The sequence below is a fragment of the Nicotiana tabacum genome, chromosome 16, assembly GCF_000715075.1.
Source record: "Nicotiana tabacum cultivar K326 chromosome 16, ASM71507v2, whole genome shotgun sequence".
NCBI classification, from domain to species: Eukaryota; Viridiplantae; Streptophyta; class Magnoliopsida; order Solanales; family Solanaceae; genus Nicotiana; species Nicotiana tabacum.
The window spans coordinates 64,763,134-64,780,845 of NC_134095.1; the positions used below are offsets into that span (position 1 = coordinate 64,763,134).

General features: G+C 40.1%; 1 protein-coding gene across 1 annotated transcript; it reads left to right on the top strand.

The window, feature by feature from the left end:
* The first annotated feature begins 15,283 nt into the window (after positions 1–15,283).
* Positions 15,284–17,156, top strand: LOC107786920 (transcription termination factor MTERF4, chloroplastic). Its single transcript, XM_016608436.2, has one exon. It carries the CDS (start codon positions 15,499–15,501, stop codon positions 17,005–17,007), a length of 1,509 nt encoding a protein of 502 aa, XP_016463922.1. The 5' UTR covers positions 15,284–15,498; the 3' UTR covers positions 17,008–17,156.
* The last annotated feature ends 556 nt before the right edge of the window (positions 17,157–17,712 follow it).

Sequence of the window (17,712 nt, forward strand, 5' to 3'; positions counted from 1 at the left end):
GGGGGAGCACATGAAACATGGGGATTTGGGGGAAGGGGGGGGGGGTGAGGAGAGTAGCATAAAAAGTTATTTGCATAAATTTTTTTTATACTTTCTAAACAAACAATAACAACAACAACAACAATCCAGTAAAATTCCACTAGTGGGGTCTGGGGAGGTAGTGTGTATGCAGACCTTACCCCTACTCTGAAGGAGTATAGAGGCTGTTTCCGAAAGACCCTCGGCTCAAGAAAATAAAAAGACAAAGACAAAAGGAGATAATATCAGTATCACCCCAGAAATCATAGGAAAAATAGGAACAATATAGAATCCAGAAGAAAGATGCAAAGCAAAAGCAATAACTAGTAAGTTATTTTTCTAAACAAATACTAAAAATTATTTTTCTGAAAAAAAATATTTCCACTCACCAACCAAATAAGAAAAAATAAGTTATAAAACCACTCATCTTTAGAAAAATATTTGCCTCCATACCAAGCACACCCTTAATCCATGTGGGTTTGATTGATTACCATTACCCACTTTCTCCTACCTTTTTGTGCGAATCTTTTATATAAGATTTTTCATACAGATACAAAATTAGAATAATGTTTACCTGGATTAGCTAAAGTTTCCTGTTTACAAAAAGTAATTAGAACTTTTTATAAAACTGTCACGACCCATTTTCATTATAGGTCATGATGGCGCCCAACACCGTTGTCAGGCAAGCCAACCCAAAGATATTAGTGTGTTTTCATTTTACTTTACAAAACAACTCCAACATTTTCTTAACTTAAATTTAAAGTAAGTGATAATTAGCAACTTAAAGTAATAGATATACAACCCAAAAGAATAGTCTATCAATGTGTGTGCCAAGACATGGTGTCACAAGTATATGGGCATCTAGTAGAATATACAAAAGAATAAATCTATCCTACTGTCTGAAATAGAATAGACAGTCAAAAACAAAGAGAGACTCCATCATGCTATTGAACGGCATAAGAAGGGAGCAACTCACCGTGGAATCTTGGCCTAATATCAAGAATGCGCACCAGACTAGTAGCCAGATGTACCTGCCTCAGATCCTGTACAATTAAGTATAGAAGCATAGTATGAGTACATAAATAATATGTACCCAGCAAGTATCCAATCTAACCTCGAAGAAGTAGTGACGAGGGGTCGACTTGACACTTACTAAGGTCAATACCAATAATAATTAAAGATTACACTAGGCATGGATATCATGGACATAATGGCAAACTCAGGATTTAAAAAGAATAGTATATCAGTTTCAGTCATGTCTTATAATAGTTGCACTTCAAGGCATTTAACAGAGTAAGTCAGGGATGAGATTTCACATAAATATCATGCACACATTATACCGAGATCGTACGGCCTGGTCCAACATAAAAGAAATTGTGCACTGCCAGAGGGTCGAATGGCGTGAACCATAGATGCATCTATTTCTACCGAGGCGATCGGCCCGATTCAGAAATATCAATTATTATCATGAAGGCACATAAAGTTGCATTCATAATAAAATAAATTCGTACAAGTTCTCAAGTAAGTGCATACGTTCATATATATATATATATATATATATATATATATATATATATATATATATATATATATATATATATATATATATATATATTTGCAACAAATAATAAAACTAATTTCATTAGCATGAAAGGATATAAACATTTGTAAATATGGCATGATACGGGTCCTAAACTACCCGAACAATTAGCATAATAGTAGCTACGCACGGACTCTCATCACATATACGTACGTAGCTCCCACAAACAATCACATACATTTATTAGATTCACTTAGGGGTTTGTTTCCCTCTTACGAGGTTAGAAATGAGACTCACCTCGCTCCAAAGCTTACCTCAAATATTAAGAACATGCTCAAACCTTCAATTTGGAACCGGACAATCCAAAACTAATTAAACGGGGTAAGAACTTGTCAATACAAGCTTAAGAGTTCATATTCCAACTATTAAAGTAATTCCTCAACCCTAAATACAAGTTTCCTAAAATCCATACCAGGGCCCACTCACTCAGATTCCAGAAAATTTTGAGGGAAGTTGTTACCCATAACCTAAGGATCAAGAATATATGATTTTTACTTTATTCCATAACGAATTTCGTGATTAAATCTTGTTTTTATCAAAACCCTAGGTTTTACTCCAATCCCATGAATTTTCACTAATCTTTATGTGTTAATATACCCAAAACACAAGTATTAAACTCACATTAAGTAGAAATAACTTACCTCACAATGCTAGGTTGAAATCCCCTCTTTGTAAGCTCCCAAATCGCGCAAACAATGAAGGAAATATGTCAAAAATGACACATTTCCGTATCAAATGAAGGCATTGCCTTCAGCGATTTCCTCACCTGCGGTTAGGGGACTGCATCTGCATTCTCACTTCTGTGAAGGAATGTCCGCATCTGCGGCGCTGGGCTGGGCTGGCAGGGACCGCTTCTACGGTTTGAGGGTCACTCCTGCGGGTTCGCTTTTGCGGAAAGGGAGCCGCATATGCGGTTCCTGGGCTCCTCCCCCTTGGCCGCACCTGCGAGGGGTCGACCGCTTCTGCGGTCTCGCACCTGTGGCTGACCAACCACAGGTGCAGTTATGATAGATACCTGGAGCTTCAGCTCCTTCCAAAATCATCCAACTTCACTCAAGCCTCTTCCGATTGATGCTCGGGGCCCCCGGGCCTCGCCCGAATATACCGACAAGTTTGAAATCATAAAATGGACTCGTTCGAACCCTCGGAATACCCGAAACAACGTTAAATCTAAGAATCACCCCCTAAAATCAGTTGAATCAAACTTATGAACTTCAAGTTCTTCAATTTACCTCCAATGCGACGTAACACACTTACACTACTCGAATTGACACCAAATTTTGCGTGCAAGTCTTAAATGGCAATACAGAACTATTCCCACTCTCAAAATTCCATTCAGACCTCGATAACACAAAAACCCGCTCCAAACCAAATATTTAAGAACTTCAAAATCCTTAGGGAATCAACTTTCACTATTAGGCACCAAAATGTTTTCTGGTCATCCAAAACCCGATCCGGATATACGCCTAAGTCCGAAATTATCATACGAACCTGTTGGAACCTTCAAATTCGGATTCCGAGGTCAAAGTGTTGACCGAAGTCAAACTTGGCCTTTTAAGCCAATCTTAAAGAACTAAGTGTTCCAATTTCAACCCAAACTCCTCCAAATCCTGAACCAACCATTCCTACAAGTCATAAATCCGTAAAAGCAAGTACAGGAAGTTTTATCTAGGGGAACGGGGTTCTAGAAAGTAAAATAACTAGTCAAGTCGTTACATTCTCCACCTCTTAAACAAATATTCGTCCTCGAACATATTTAGATTCATACCTGAAGTACTGAATAAGTATGGATATCTGCTCCGCATGTCCTCCTCGGACTCCCAGGTCGCCTTCTCAACTGTTGGCCCCTCCACTGGACCTTTACTGCAGAAATCCTCTTGGATCTCAACTGGTGCTCCTGTCTATCAACAATGGCATTTGGCTCCTCCTCATAACCCAAACTCTCATCCAGCTGAATAGTACTGAAGTCTAACACATGGGACAAGTCGGCGTGATACCTCCGAAGCATAGACACGTGAAAAGCTAGATGAACTCCTAACAGGCTGGGAGGTAAAGCGAGCTCATAAGCAACCTCCCCAACTCGTCTCAACACCTCAAATGGGCATAAACCTCGGGCTCAACTTGCCCTTCCTCCTGAATCTCATAACACCCTTCATCGGCGAGACTTTAAAGAGAACCTTCTCATCGACCATGAATAATACATCACGCGCCTTCTGATCCGCGTAACTCTTCTGTCTGGACTGTGTTGTGTGAAGTCTTTGCTGAATCAACTTTACAATTTCCAAGGCATCTTTCACCAAGTCTGTACTGTACAACTTAGCCTCACCAGGCTCAAACCACCCGATAGGAGAACGACATTGCCGACCATATAAAGCCTCAAATGGGGCCATCTCGATGCTAGACTAATAGCTGTTGTTGTAAGCAAACTCGGCCAAGGGCAAGAACTGATCCCACTGCCCTCCAAAGTCGATCACACATCCTCTAATCTTGTCCTCCAAATTCTGAACTGTCCGCTCCGACTGTCCGTCGGTCTGAGGGTGGAATGTTGTGCTGAGCTCCACATGGGTCCCTAACTCACTCTTAACAGCTCTCCAGAAATGGGAAGTAAACTGAGGGCCTCTATCTGATATGATGGAAACGGGTACACCGTGTAATCAAACTATCTCCCGAATGTAGATCTATGCCAACTTCTCTGAAGAATAAGTAGTCGCCACTAGAATAAAGTGTGCCGACTTGGTTAACCTATCAATAATGACCCACACTGCATCAAACTTCCGCAAGGTCTGCGGCAACCCAACTACGAAGTCCATAGTAATGCACTCCCACTTCCACTCAGTATAAGCATTTGCTGAAGTAGGCCACCTGGCCTCTGGTGTTCATACTTAACCCGCTGGCAATTCAAACACCTAGTCACATACTCCACTATATCTTTCTTCATCCGCTGCCACCAATAATGCTTCATCAAGTCACGATACATCTTTGTAGCACCCAGATAAATGGAATACCGTGAACTGTGTGCCTCCTCTAGAATCCTCTCCTTCAAGCCATCAACATTAGGAACACATAGGCGACCCTGGAGTCGCAGGACACCATCCTCGCCAATAGAAACCTCCTTGGCACTACCCTGTAGCACCGTCTCTCTAAGAACTGCTAAATGCGAATCATCGAACTGTCGAGCCTTGATCTCCCCCAATAATGAAAACTGAGCGACAACACACGCAAGGACTTGGCTGGGCTCTGAAATATCCAACCTCAAAAGTCTGTTAGCCAAGGACTGAAAGTCTAAAGCTAGTGGCCTCTCCTCCGCTGAAATGAATGCCAAGCACCCATACTCTCTGCTTTTCTACTCAAGGCATCCGCGACCACATTTGCCTTGACCGAATGATAAAGAATGGTGATGTCATAATCCTTCAGTAACTCAAGTCACCTACGTTGCCTCAAATTAAGGTCCCTCTATTTGAACAAATGTTGCAAGCTGCGATGATCAGTATAAACCTCATAGGACACTCCATACATATAAGGCCTATATATCTTAAGAGCATGAACAATCGCTGCTAACTCCAAGTCATGCATGAGGTAGTTCTTCTCATAAATCTTTAGCTGACGTGAAGCATATACAATAACTCACCCATCCTGTATCAACACACATCCCAAGATGTCGCGTGAAGCGTCACAATATACCGTATACATCCCCGAACTAGAAGGCAACACAAGAACTAGTGTTGTAGTCAAAGTCGTCTTGAGCTTCTGAAAGCTTGTCTCACAATCATCGGATCAACGTAAAAGAGTACCCTTCTGGGTCAATCTAGTCAGAGGTGATGAAATAGATGAAAAGCCTTGTACGAATCGACGGTAATAACCTACTAACCCCAGGAAACTCCTGATCTCGATCACTGAAGTAGGACATGACCAACTCTGGACTGCCTCAATCTTCTTGGAATCTACCTTAATACCCTCCCCTAACACAATATGCCCCAAGAATTCCATTGACTCTAGCCAAAACTCACACTTGGAGAACTTAGCATATAGCTTCTACTCTCGCAAGGTCTGAAGCACTACTCTAAAATGCTGTTTGTGCTCTCCCGTGACTATATCAAGATGTCATCAATGAAGACGATAACAAAGGAATCAATATAAGGTCTGAACACCTTGTTCATCAAGTCCATAAATGCTATTGGGGCATTATTCAAGCCAAAGGACAACATCAGAAACTCATAATGACCGTATCTAGTACGGAAAGCAGTCTTCAGAATATCTGAGTCCCGGATCTTCAACTGATGGTACCCTGATCTCAAGTCGATCTTAGAGAACACCCTAGAACCCTGCAACTGGTCGAACAAATCATTAATGCACGACAACAGGTACTTGTTCTTGATGGTAGCCTTGTTCAACTGGTGGTAATCAATGCATATCCGCATGGTCCCATCCTTATTATTTACAAACAACACTGGTTCACCCCAAGGTGACACACTTGGTCTAACAAACCCCTTTGTTAACAACTCCTTAAGCTGCTACTTCAACTCCTTCGGAGCCATACGGTATGGTGGGATAGATACAGGCTGGGTGCCTGGAGCCAAATCAATGCGAAAATCAATATCACTATCTGGTGGCATGCCAAGAAGATCAGAAGGAAATACATTGACGAACTCTCGAACCACCGGAACTGAATCAATCATCGGAGACTCTGCAGTGGTGTCCCGAACATAAGCTAGATAAGCCAAACACCCCTTCTCGACCATATGTCGAGCCTTCAGAAAAGAAATAACCTTACTAGATGTATCAACTGCGGAACCTTCCACTCCAACCTCAGGAACCCTGACATCACTAATGAAACAGTCTTGGCATGGCAATCTAGGATGTCGTTATATGGATATAACCAATCCATGCCCAAGATGACCTTAAAGTCGGTCATATCAAGCAATATGAGATCTGCTCTAGTCTTGAAACCACAGAATGTGACCACACAGGACTGATAGATCCGATCATAACCACAGAATCGCCTACAAGAGTGGACACATAAACAAGAGTACCCAAAGGATCAAGAGGAATATCCAGGAAATGAGCAAACAAAGATGACACATGAAATAGGTAGACCCTAGATCAAATAGCACTAAAGCGTCCCTACCGCAGACGGAAATAATACCTGACGACATCTGAAGCCAATGCATCTGGTCTGGCCGAAATGGCATGGAGCGTCGGATGGCTGGCCTCCACCTTCTGAGCAGTAGTTGGCTGACCTCTCCATGTCTGGCCTCCACCTTTAGGACAACCCATGTCGGCCTGTCCCTTGCCTCTAGGCGGCTGGGCAACCAGTACTGTAATTATGGGCTATTGACCCTTCTGCACTGCATTGCCCCGAAGTCTGGAGCAGTATCTCCTCATATGACCAAGGTCTCCGCACTCAAAACAACCCCGTGGTGCGGCGACCTGCTACCCTGATGGCCTGTAGACCTACTAGAAGAAGCCTGAATTGCCGGTGGACAGTATGAACTCTCCGGCATAGAACTAAAATAGGAACCAGAAGAACCCTGGGGACCTAAATACCCACTGGAGGAACCTTGAATAGCTGGCGGCCGATAAAAACTCTTTGGTATGACGCTGAAATAGGGGGCACCTCGAGAGGGTGGTGATGTTGAATATGGGGGCCTGCTAGGCTGGCCCCTCCCAAACTAACCTCTGCCCCTAGCCGGGGCACCTCTGAACTCTCCGTATAATCTAGCCCTCTTGTCCTGCTGCATCTGCTCCTTACCCCTCAGACGGTAGCCCTCAATCCTCCGAGCAATCTCCACCACTAGTTGATAAGGAGTCCCCATCTCTACCTCTCGGGCCATGTTGGCCCTAATGCCAGAATGCAACCTTGCAACGAACCTCCGCACCCTCTCTGTGTCGGTAGGAAGTATCATCAGTGCATGGCGGGATAATTCAGAAAATCTTGCCTCATAGTCGGTCACTAACATCTGTCCCTGCTCAAGCTGCTTAAACTAATACCGCAGCTCTTCCCTTTTAGAGGGTAGGATATACCTATACAAGAATAACTGTATGAACTGACCCCAAGTGATGGGAGGAGAACCTGCTGGTTTGCCAAGAACATAAGACTGCCACCATCTACTGGCCCTGCCCTCAAGCTGGAAAGTAGTAAAGTCAATCCCATAAGACTCCAATATCCTCATATTGTGTAGTCTGTCCCTGCACCTATCAATGCAGTCCTGGGCATCCTCATGATGCTCACCCCCGAAGATAGGAGGGTGTAGCCTAGTCCATCTGTCCAATAACTTCTGCGGGTCACCATCCACAGTTGGTCTGGGATCGGTTACCACTGGCTGAGCCCCATCCGCGGGTAGTGCACCCAGAGTCTGATACACTATAGCTGCATGACCAGGAGCCTGAGCAGTAAGGGTCTGTTCTCCCCCTCCCGTCTAGGATGTAGCTGGATCCGCTGGAAATAAACTAACCTAAGACATGGTGTCCATGAACCGCAACATACGACCCATGACCTCCTAGAAACCCGGTGCTGTCATAAAGTTCGCCGGGGTACGCTCAACTACAGGCACATGGCCCTGCTCCTCAATGGTAGGATATCCCGCAGGATTCGCCGGTGGTGCTATTAGGGCAGCTCTGGAATGCCCTCGTCCCTTACCTCAGGCCAGTGCCCTCCCCCGGCCTCTGCCTCGGCCTCTAGCAATGGGGGGAGCAGCTCTTCCCGGGTCTGGAACATCTGCCGTGCGCGTCCTCACCATCTGTAAGAGAATAGAAGAGGGAAATTTAGTATACCAACCACTGCACGATAGGAAATGAATAAAGAATAGTTTTCTAACACCCTATAGCCTCCCAAATATAAATACAGACGTCTCCTTACCGATCCGCAAGACTCTATTAGGCTTGACCATGACTTGTGAGACCTACGTGAACCTAGTGCTCTGATACCATGTTGTCATGATCCAATTTCATTATAGGTCACGATGGCGCCCAACACCATTGTCAGGCAAGCCAACCCGAAGCTATTAGTGTGTTTTCATTTTACTTTACCAAACAACTCCAGCATTTTCATAACTTGAATTTAAAGCAAGTGATAATTAGCAACTTAAAGTAATAGATATACAACCCAAAAGAATAGTCTACCAATGTGTGTGCCAAGACCTGGTATCACAAGTATATGGGCATCTAGTAGAGTATATAAAAGAATAAATCTATGCTACTGTCTGAAATAGAATAGACAGTCAAAAACAAAAAGAGACTCCATCATGCTCTTGAACGACATAGGAAGGGAGAAGCTAACCGTGGAATTTTGGCCTAATATCAAGAATGCGCACCAGACTGGTAGCCAGATATACATGCCTCAGATTCTGTACAATTAAGTACAGAAGCGTATACCTAGAAAGTATCCAATCTAACCTCGAAGAAGTAGTGACGAGGGATCGACTTGACACTTACTAAGGTCAATTCCAATAATAATTAAAGATTATACTAAGAATGGATAACATGGACATAATGGCAAGCTCAGAATTTAAAGAGACCAATATATCAGTTTCAGTCATGTCTTATAATAGTTGCACTTCAAGGCATTTAACAGAGTAAGTCAGGGATGAGATTTCACATAAATATCATGCGCACATTATGTCGAGGTCGTACGGCTCGGTCCAACATAAAAGAAAATGTGCACTGCCAGTGGGTCGAATGGTGCGAACCATAGATGCATCTATTTCTACCGAGGCCCGATCCAAAAATCTCAATTATTATCAAGAAGGGACATAAAGGCGCATTCATAATCAAATAAATTCATACAAGTTCTCAAGTAAGTGCATACGTTCATATATATATTTTCAAACTCTAACATGTCCTAAGTGATCTCATTAGTATGAAAGGATATAAACATTTGCAAATATGGCATGATACGGGTCCTAAACTACCCAGACAATTAGCATAATAGTAGCTACACACGGACTCTCGTCACCACGTACGTACGTAGCTCTCCCAAAAAATCACATACATTTATTAGATTTACTTAGGGGTTTATTTCCCTCTTACGAGGTTAGAAAGGAGACTCACCTCGCTCCAAATCTTGACTCACCTCGCTCCAAATATTACTTCAAATATCAAGAATGTGCTCAAACTCTTAATTTGGAGCCGAACGATCCAAAACAAATTAAACAGGGTAAGAACTAGTCAAAACAAGCTCAAGAGTTCATATTCCAACTATTAAAGTAATTCCCCAATCCTAAATACATATTTCCTAAAATCCATCCCCGGGCCCACGCGCCCGGATTCTGGAATTTTTTTAGGAAAGTTGTTACCCATAACCTAAGGATCAAGAATATATTATTTTTACTTTATTCCATAACAAATTTCGTGGTTAAATCTTGTTTTTATCAAAACCCTAGGTTTTACTCTAATCCCGTAATTTTTCACTAATCTTTATGTGTTAATCTACCCAAAACCCAAGTATTAAACTCACATTAAGCAGAAATGACTTACCTCACAATTCTAGGTTGAAATCCCCTCTTTGGAAGCTCGCAAATCACCCAAACAATGAAGGAAATGTGTCAAAACTAACACACTCACGTAATAAATGAAGGCACTGCCTTCAGTGATTTCCGCACTTGCGGTTAGGGGACCGCATCTGCGGTCTCGCTTCTGCAAGGGAATATCCGCATCTGTAGAGTTGAGTTGGGCTGGCTGGGACCACTTTTGCGATCTGGGGGCTGCTCTTGCGGGCCCGCTTCTGCGGAAAGGGAGCCACATCTGCAGTTCCTGGGCTCCTCCCCCTTGGCCGCACCTGCGAGGGGTCGACCGCTTCTGCGGTCTCGCACTTGCGCCTGACCAACAGCAGGTGCGGTTATGAAAGATACCTGGAGCTTCAGCTCTTTCCAAAATTTTCCAACTTTTTTCGAGCCTCGTCTGATTGACGTTCAGGGCCCCCGGGCCCCGCCCGAATATACCAACAAGTTTGAAATCATAAAACGGATTCGTTCAAACCCTCGGAATGCCCGAAACAACGCTAAATCTAAGAATCACCTCCTAAAACCAATTGAATCAAACTTATGAACTCAAGCTCTTCAATTTACCTCCAATGCGACGAAACACACTTGCACTACACAGATTGACACCAATTTTTGCCTGCAAGTATTAAATGGCAATACGGAACTATTCTCGATCTCAAAACTCCATTCGGACCTCGATAACACAAAAACTCGCTCCAAAATGAATATTTAAGAACTTCAAAATCCTTAAGGAGTCAACTTTCACTATTAGGCACCAAAATGCTCCCAGGTCATTCAAAACTCGATTCGGACATACGTCCAAGTCTGAAATCATCATACGAACCTGTTGGAACCTTCAAATCCGGATTCCGAGGTCGTTCATTCAAAACGTTGACCGAAGTCAAACTTGGCCTTTTAAGCAAATCTTAAGGAACCAAGTGTTCCGATTTCAACCCAAAATTTTCCAAATCCCGAACCAACCATTCCCGCAAGTCATAAATCAGTAAAAGCAAGTATGAGAAGTCTTATCTAGGGGAACGAGGTTCTAAAAGGCAAAACGTCCAGTCGGGTCTTTACAAAAACATATATAATCCAGTCAAAAGTAATACAACTTCTTGTTGTATAGGATTCGGTCAAACAGGTACAACTTACGTACACTTTTCATACAATAATTACATACAAATTTTTGTTAGTTGTATATATCTTATACGTCGTTTTGTACCCCAATATATACAATTTATTTATGCCTTCCTTTTCGAGTTTCAATCCGAAATTTTAATCAAATCAAACTCGAGTCTTTACCAAACTTCCTCAAAATTTAAATATAAACTTCAAAAAAATATTTTCAATCATTTGCAATAACATCCGATCCAAATAAATAATAATTTTGTAAAATCTAATTTCTCAATTCAAAGCTTTGAAACTTTTTAATAGTTGTCAATGGAGTTTAAACTTATATCGTTACGGTATAATGTAATTTTTTATTTTAAATTTCAGTTTAACTTCAATCATATAGTCATTAATTTTCTCTGAGCCTAAGGATTTCAACATCATTAGATAAGTTGATTCTTGACAGTCTTATTCTTCATCGAGGTTGTACGTTGCTACTATTTCTTCAGGTGTTGTCCATCTCTCTGATTATAGGTATTCAAAAGCTATTAGTTAGATTAAATGGTACATTGAGACTCTTTCATATCTGCTCCATTTACTCACTAGTTTGATATTAATAGTATAAGTTGGCAACTTGGAGTCATTCAGATTATTAATAATCTAATGCGTGTAAGAATAGGGACATTCCTCGTACCTTGATTTGAAATTTTTTCTTTCTATAGCCAACCTTCACAGTCTAGAATGAGGGAGAAAGAAGAAGGAGAGAAAATAGGAAAGATTATAGGGTGTGTTTGGTATGAAGAAAAATATTTTTCAGAAAAAGTTTTTCAATTTTTCTATGTTTGTTTGACTTAAATATTTCGAAAAATATTTTCCTTATGAACTCATTTTCCTTTAATTGAAGAAAAATGACTTTTCTACCAAGAGGAGAAAAAATATTTTCCAAAATTCTCTTTCAACATTCCCTATTCCTACCCCCACCCTCGCTCCCAATTCACACCTTCAGCACCCAGCCCCATACACTATAATCCCCTACCCTAAAAAATCTCCCCCTCCCTAACCAACCCTCGCACCTAGCCCCCCACCATCTTCTGCCATCCCTCTCCAACTCGCCTCTGACCTCGAGATCCAAAACTCAGACCCAAAGTTCAAGGGGTTGGGGTATGAGTTTTAGGGTCCGAATGGTGGTCAGAGGCCATGGTTAGAGTTAAGATCGGGGTCAAGGTTCAAGGTCGAGATCAGAATAGGGTTAGGGGTCAGGGTTGAGATCAGATTTTAGAGTCAAGGGACAGGGTCAGTTGGGGGTCAAAGGTCAAGAATGGAGTTGGGGGTTGAGGTGCGTTGGGGTTTAGGGTCAATTTTGGGTGGGGACCAGGGTCAGGGGTCATGGATCGAGTGTCCGAAGTCGGGGGTTAGGTTTCGGGGTAGGGAGTGGGGGTCGTACCCTAACTCCTAATCCTGATCACGACTCTAAACTCAACTTGGAGGAATCTAGAATCCTCATCCGATCTCAGTCCTGAATGCTAATTGCACACCTCGGGCCCCGCCTGACCTTGAATTCTGACCCGTACTTGAATTCGGATCGCACCTCCACTAACCGAGCTCCTCTATTCGTCCTCATCCATTTCGTCTCTTTTTAGTGTCTACCTAAATTCTATTTTTTCTCAAAAAATATTTTTTACTTACTAATCAAACGCTAGGAAATAAGTAAGAAAATTACTTAATTAAAAAAAATATAAATAATTTTAGGAAAATATCCATACCAAAGATTGAAGTCTAATACATTACTTTATATATAAATGGTATATATATATATATATATATATATATATATATATATATATATATGATATGAGTAGGCGATAACTGCTATAAGAGGGGTAAGTAAGTTTATAATATAACATAAATAGGTAAAAGAGAAAACTACCTAGTTAGGTATTTCAGAGCAAAGATACTACCAACATTAGCCAATTCATAAAATACTACCAATATTAGCCAAATGCTATCAATATTAGCTCAATTGATTATTTGTATGCTTCTCCCTTCCATAGCTTTAAAATTATGGTGTTCTTCGAAACTTTTCCACTGCAATCAAGAGTTTCTCTTCCCAACTTTTCTCTCTTATATCATTAATATTTGATCACTCATATCATGAGAAGATGGCTTGTTTGGAAATTTCTCATTTGTCTTTATCGCATTCGAATTGCTTTGCCACTTGGTAGCATATTTGAAATTTTTTCTCTTTTAGTATTATTTTTATTTTTTTTTCTTCAAATTCCTCTAATCAATTAGCACTATTTAAATCAGTAAACATGCCCTACTCCTTGAGTTACTAACTAAGTTCAATATATGATATTCAAAACTATTTGTTACCTCACTCCAGTTCAAATTATTCCATCAAACAATACATTAGCCCCTTGCTCCTTTTTTCTGTCATTTGGGAGTCAACTAGTTAAACAATTTTAGGGGACTATAATTCTAATAAAAAATTTCGTGCATAAAACACCATTTGGTTGCTTGAAAAGTGACGAGGACGGGCAAAAACTTCATTTACAACCATTGGAAAAGCTTGTCTCTTGGCTTAAAAGGTTGAATTTGAAATTGTGGTTTGTTTCAATTGGGTGTTATTGGATAATATTAAAAATATTTTAAGGAGTTTGAATCTCAATTTTGAAATAAATTGGTGGAGATTTGAGATGGTTTGAATTGAAATTTAAGCCAAACTTAAAATAGAAGATGAACATGATAGAAGATGAGATGTGTATCCCTATGTATCACTTGTGTATCTCACATGTGTATCCTTTACAAATGCATGTATACATGTATGTGAAATATATGTGCTGAAAAAATATATTTTAAACTCGATTGCACCTATGAATTTTAACCCCAAACCAGTCCAAATCACCCTCAATCTTTCTCAAAATTGGTATGTTGTTCCACCTATGTGTTTTCAACTAATTTCAACCATATCCATCGGGAAAATATTTTTTGCCTAGATTTTTTGAATGTTGTATATCAGTTATTATATTTTGTTTTCCGTGAAGCTTTGTTTCTTTGTTAACTAATTACGAAAATCCATTAAGCTAAAAACCGATAGTAACAAAATTTAGATTTTATTAGTGAATTGATTTTCGAATTTGAAGTAAAATAATTTGTTTCATGAGATTTCATACTTTGCTTTGGTTCAATATTTTCCGATTTATTTTGAAAGAGAAAAAGAGTTTAGATGGCGGTAGGAAAAGAGATGCAATCAGGCCATTAAATTTTCATAGGGACGCATGGCTTCCATCTATATATGGATTGAAAATTACTGAAGCTTCACTTGCTGGATCCGAACCCTTAATAAAAAATTCTTTCTTGTCTAGGTTTTTAATATATATATATATTGGTAATACTTACTGATTATTTTTAATAGCATAACTTAATGGCTAATTGTTGTTTGTAGTTCTCTTAGTTAAAAATCCGATGGAATTTTTTTAATGTGAAAATCACTGAGACGTTCTTTTTTGGGAGGTGAAGGCCTTAATTCTGAAAAAAAAATCAGAACTAGTCATATTTATAATTGGTAATTTAAAAATAGCCACAGTTTTCAAAAGTAATCAAAATTTAGTCGTTTTTTCATATAAAGATAAAATTCGAATAAAACACCCTTGAAAATCCGACAAAATTTCAGCATAATATGTTGGAATTCAAATTTTATACATATGAAATTCCCAGCATAATATGTTAGAATTTCATAATGTGCTGGAGTTCCAATATAATACGCTGAAAGTTTATACCAAGGAACTCCATTAACCATCATATTATGCTGGAACTTTCCGTGTGCTGGAGTTACAACATAATATACTGGAAGTTTATATGCAGGAACTTCATAATCTAATATATTATGCTGGAACTTTTCATTTTTCAGCAAAATATTGACTAGTTTTAAATGACTTTGCAAACGCTGACTATTTTTTAATTATCGGCTGGCTAGCCCGTGCTATTTTCACCTTAAATTCTTGAAGCTGTCCCATGCTTTAAAGGCTGCTGTTCGATGTCTAACATGAACCCAACACAATCGGTCCATGTATTGATGGCCCAGCCCATGAGTCCATATTGAGGTCAAAATTGTTCTTCTTTCTTCCTCCTCAATATTCCCATTGAAGTTTAATGGATATCAGCTTCGTTCTGCTGCAACAAAGGTAAGTAAGGCTCTTACCTTTTCACCCTTTGAGCGTCCATACATTCCATTTTTTCTACTTGTAAGTGAATTCATTTCGATTCTTGAATGATCTTTGTTTCTCCACTGAAATGACCTCAATGTTAAGAAGAAACCAATCCTTAAAAACAATCCTCAGAACCCCAAAAGACCCATTTACGAAACCAACCCTTAAACCCTACAAAAACCCTCAAACCTCATCTACTTACTTTCCCCCCAGGGTATTAAACCAAATATCCTTTTCGACCCATTCCTCGAAATTCCCTGAATATGAAATGCCAACTGTAACATGGGGTGTAATCCAAGGCCGTAAAGAAAAGTTGGTGTCTCGTGTCATAATCTGTGATTATTTGAAAAGTATAGGAATTATCCCTGATGAACTAGAGGAGTTAGAATTACCCTCAACCGTTGAAGTTATGCGCGAACGCGTTGAGTTCTTGCAGAAAATTGGACTGACAGTTGATGATATTAATGAATACCCTTTAATGCTTGGTTGTAGTGTGAGGAAAAACATTATTCCTGTTTTGACATACTTGGAAAAAATTGGGATTCAAAAGTCTAGGCTTGGTGAGTTTGTTAAGAACTATCCCCAATGTCTACACGCCAGTGTTGTCGTGGAGCTTGTTCCAGTTATTAAATTTTTACGAGGCCTTGATGTTGAGAAACAAGATATTGGGTATGTTTTGATGAAATATCCCGAGTTGTTAGGATTTAAGCTTGAGGGAACAATGAGTACTTCAGTTGCTTACTTGGTTAGTATAGGGGTTAATCCGAGGGATGTAGGGCCGATGGTAACACAATATCCATATTTTCTTGGAATGAGAGTTGGGACGACGATTAAACCACTTGTGGATTATTTGGTTTCGTTGGGTTTGCCAAAGAAAATTTTGGCAAGGATGTTGGAGAAGCGAGCATATCTACTTGGTTATGATCTTGAGGAGACGGTGAAACCTAATGTCAATTGCTTACTCAGTTTTGGAATTAGGAAGGATGCTTTGCCTTCTGTTATTGCACAATATCCACAAATTATTGGTTTGCCTTTGAAGGCTAAGCTGTCGTCGCAACAATATTTTTTTAACTTAAAGCTCAAGATTGATCCTGATGGTTTTGCTCGAATAATCGAGAAGATGCCGCAAATTGTTAGCCTACACCAGCATGTGATAATGAAACCTGTTGAGTTCCTTCTTGGACGGGGATTTTCAGCTGGTGATGTGGCAAAGATGATTGTTAAATGTCCTCAGTTAGTTGCTTCGCAAGTTGGCCTCATGAAAAATAGCTATTACTTTTTCAAGAGTGATATGGGTAGACCAATGGATGAACTTTTGGACTTCCCGGACTACTTCACATATAGCTTGGAATCGAGAATCAAACCCAGGTACCAGAGAATGCAAAGCAAAGGAATCAGATGTTCTTTGGCTTGGTTTCTCAATTGTAGCGACCAAAGATTTGAAGAGAGATTGTATGGTGATTATATAGAGCCTGAAAGTTCTGGTCCGTCATTTTATATGGGTGGGAAGTTAGAGCTACCAGGCAATGAGATTGTATCAGAAGAGGAGGAAAGTGATGATGAAACACTTTATAGACGCACTGTCTCATTGTAGTTTACTTTGTAACATTCATGAATTGGGTATAAATGCTAATATTGTTTCAATATTAGTTGAATTCTTTTTCTGCTGTTCTGGTTTGCCTAGTACCCTTGTAACATCCTTATGTAATCATTAGCATGATAATATACTTTTTTCAATCAAAAGAATTCCTCATCTGAATTATTTATCCAAAAAAAAAAAAGAAAAGGAATCATTTAACCAATCTGAGAACAAAATTGTGCATTGACAATTAGCAATCTTCTTGGCTTGGGATGAGCGGGAAGCTAATCCTCGTGAGCCCTTTCTTAAGATTTATGCAGCTGATGTGAGAAGCCTGTGCTACATCAATATGTACTCATCCCTGCTATTGATCAATAGCTCTCGCCTTCTGATGATATGTCATTTATATTGTGACTAGTTTGCAGCTTGTTCACACTTTGATTTACTTTGTATTAGGCTTGTGGATGAAAAGGAAAAAGTACTGTTTAGCTGTTCTTCTGTTATTGACTTTGTAGGCCCCATACTCCTGAATGGTAGAGCAACTCCTGCGAGGTGGAAAGCTTTGCAGTATCTTAAAATGCTAGTCTTTGTTAGAACTTTACTACTGAAACAACAGAGCAATTTGATCCATGCTGTGTTGTCTTTTCTTTTTTCCTGGAGTTATGTGCTATGATCTAACATAAGTACATAACACATCTCCTTGTTGCCATTCAGATGCCA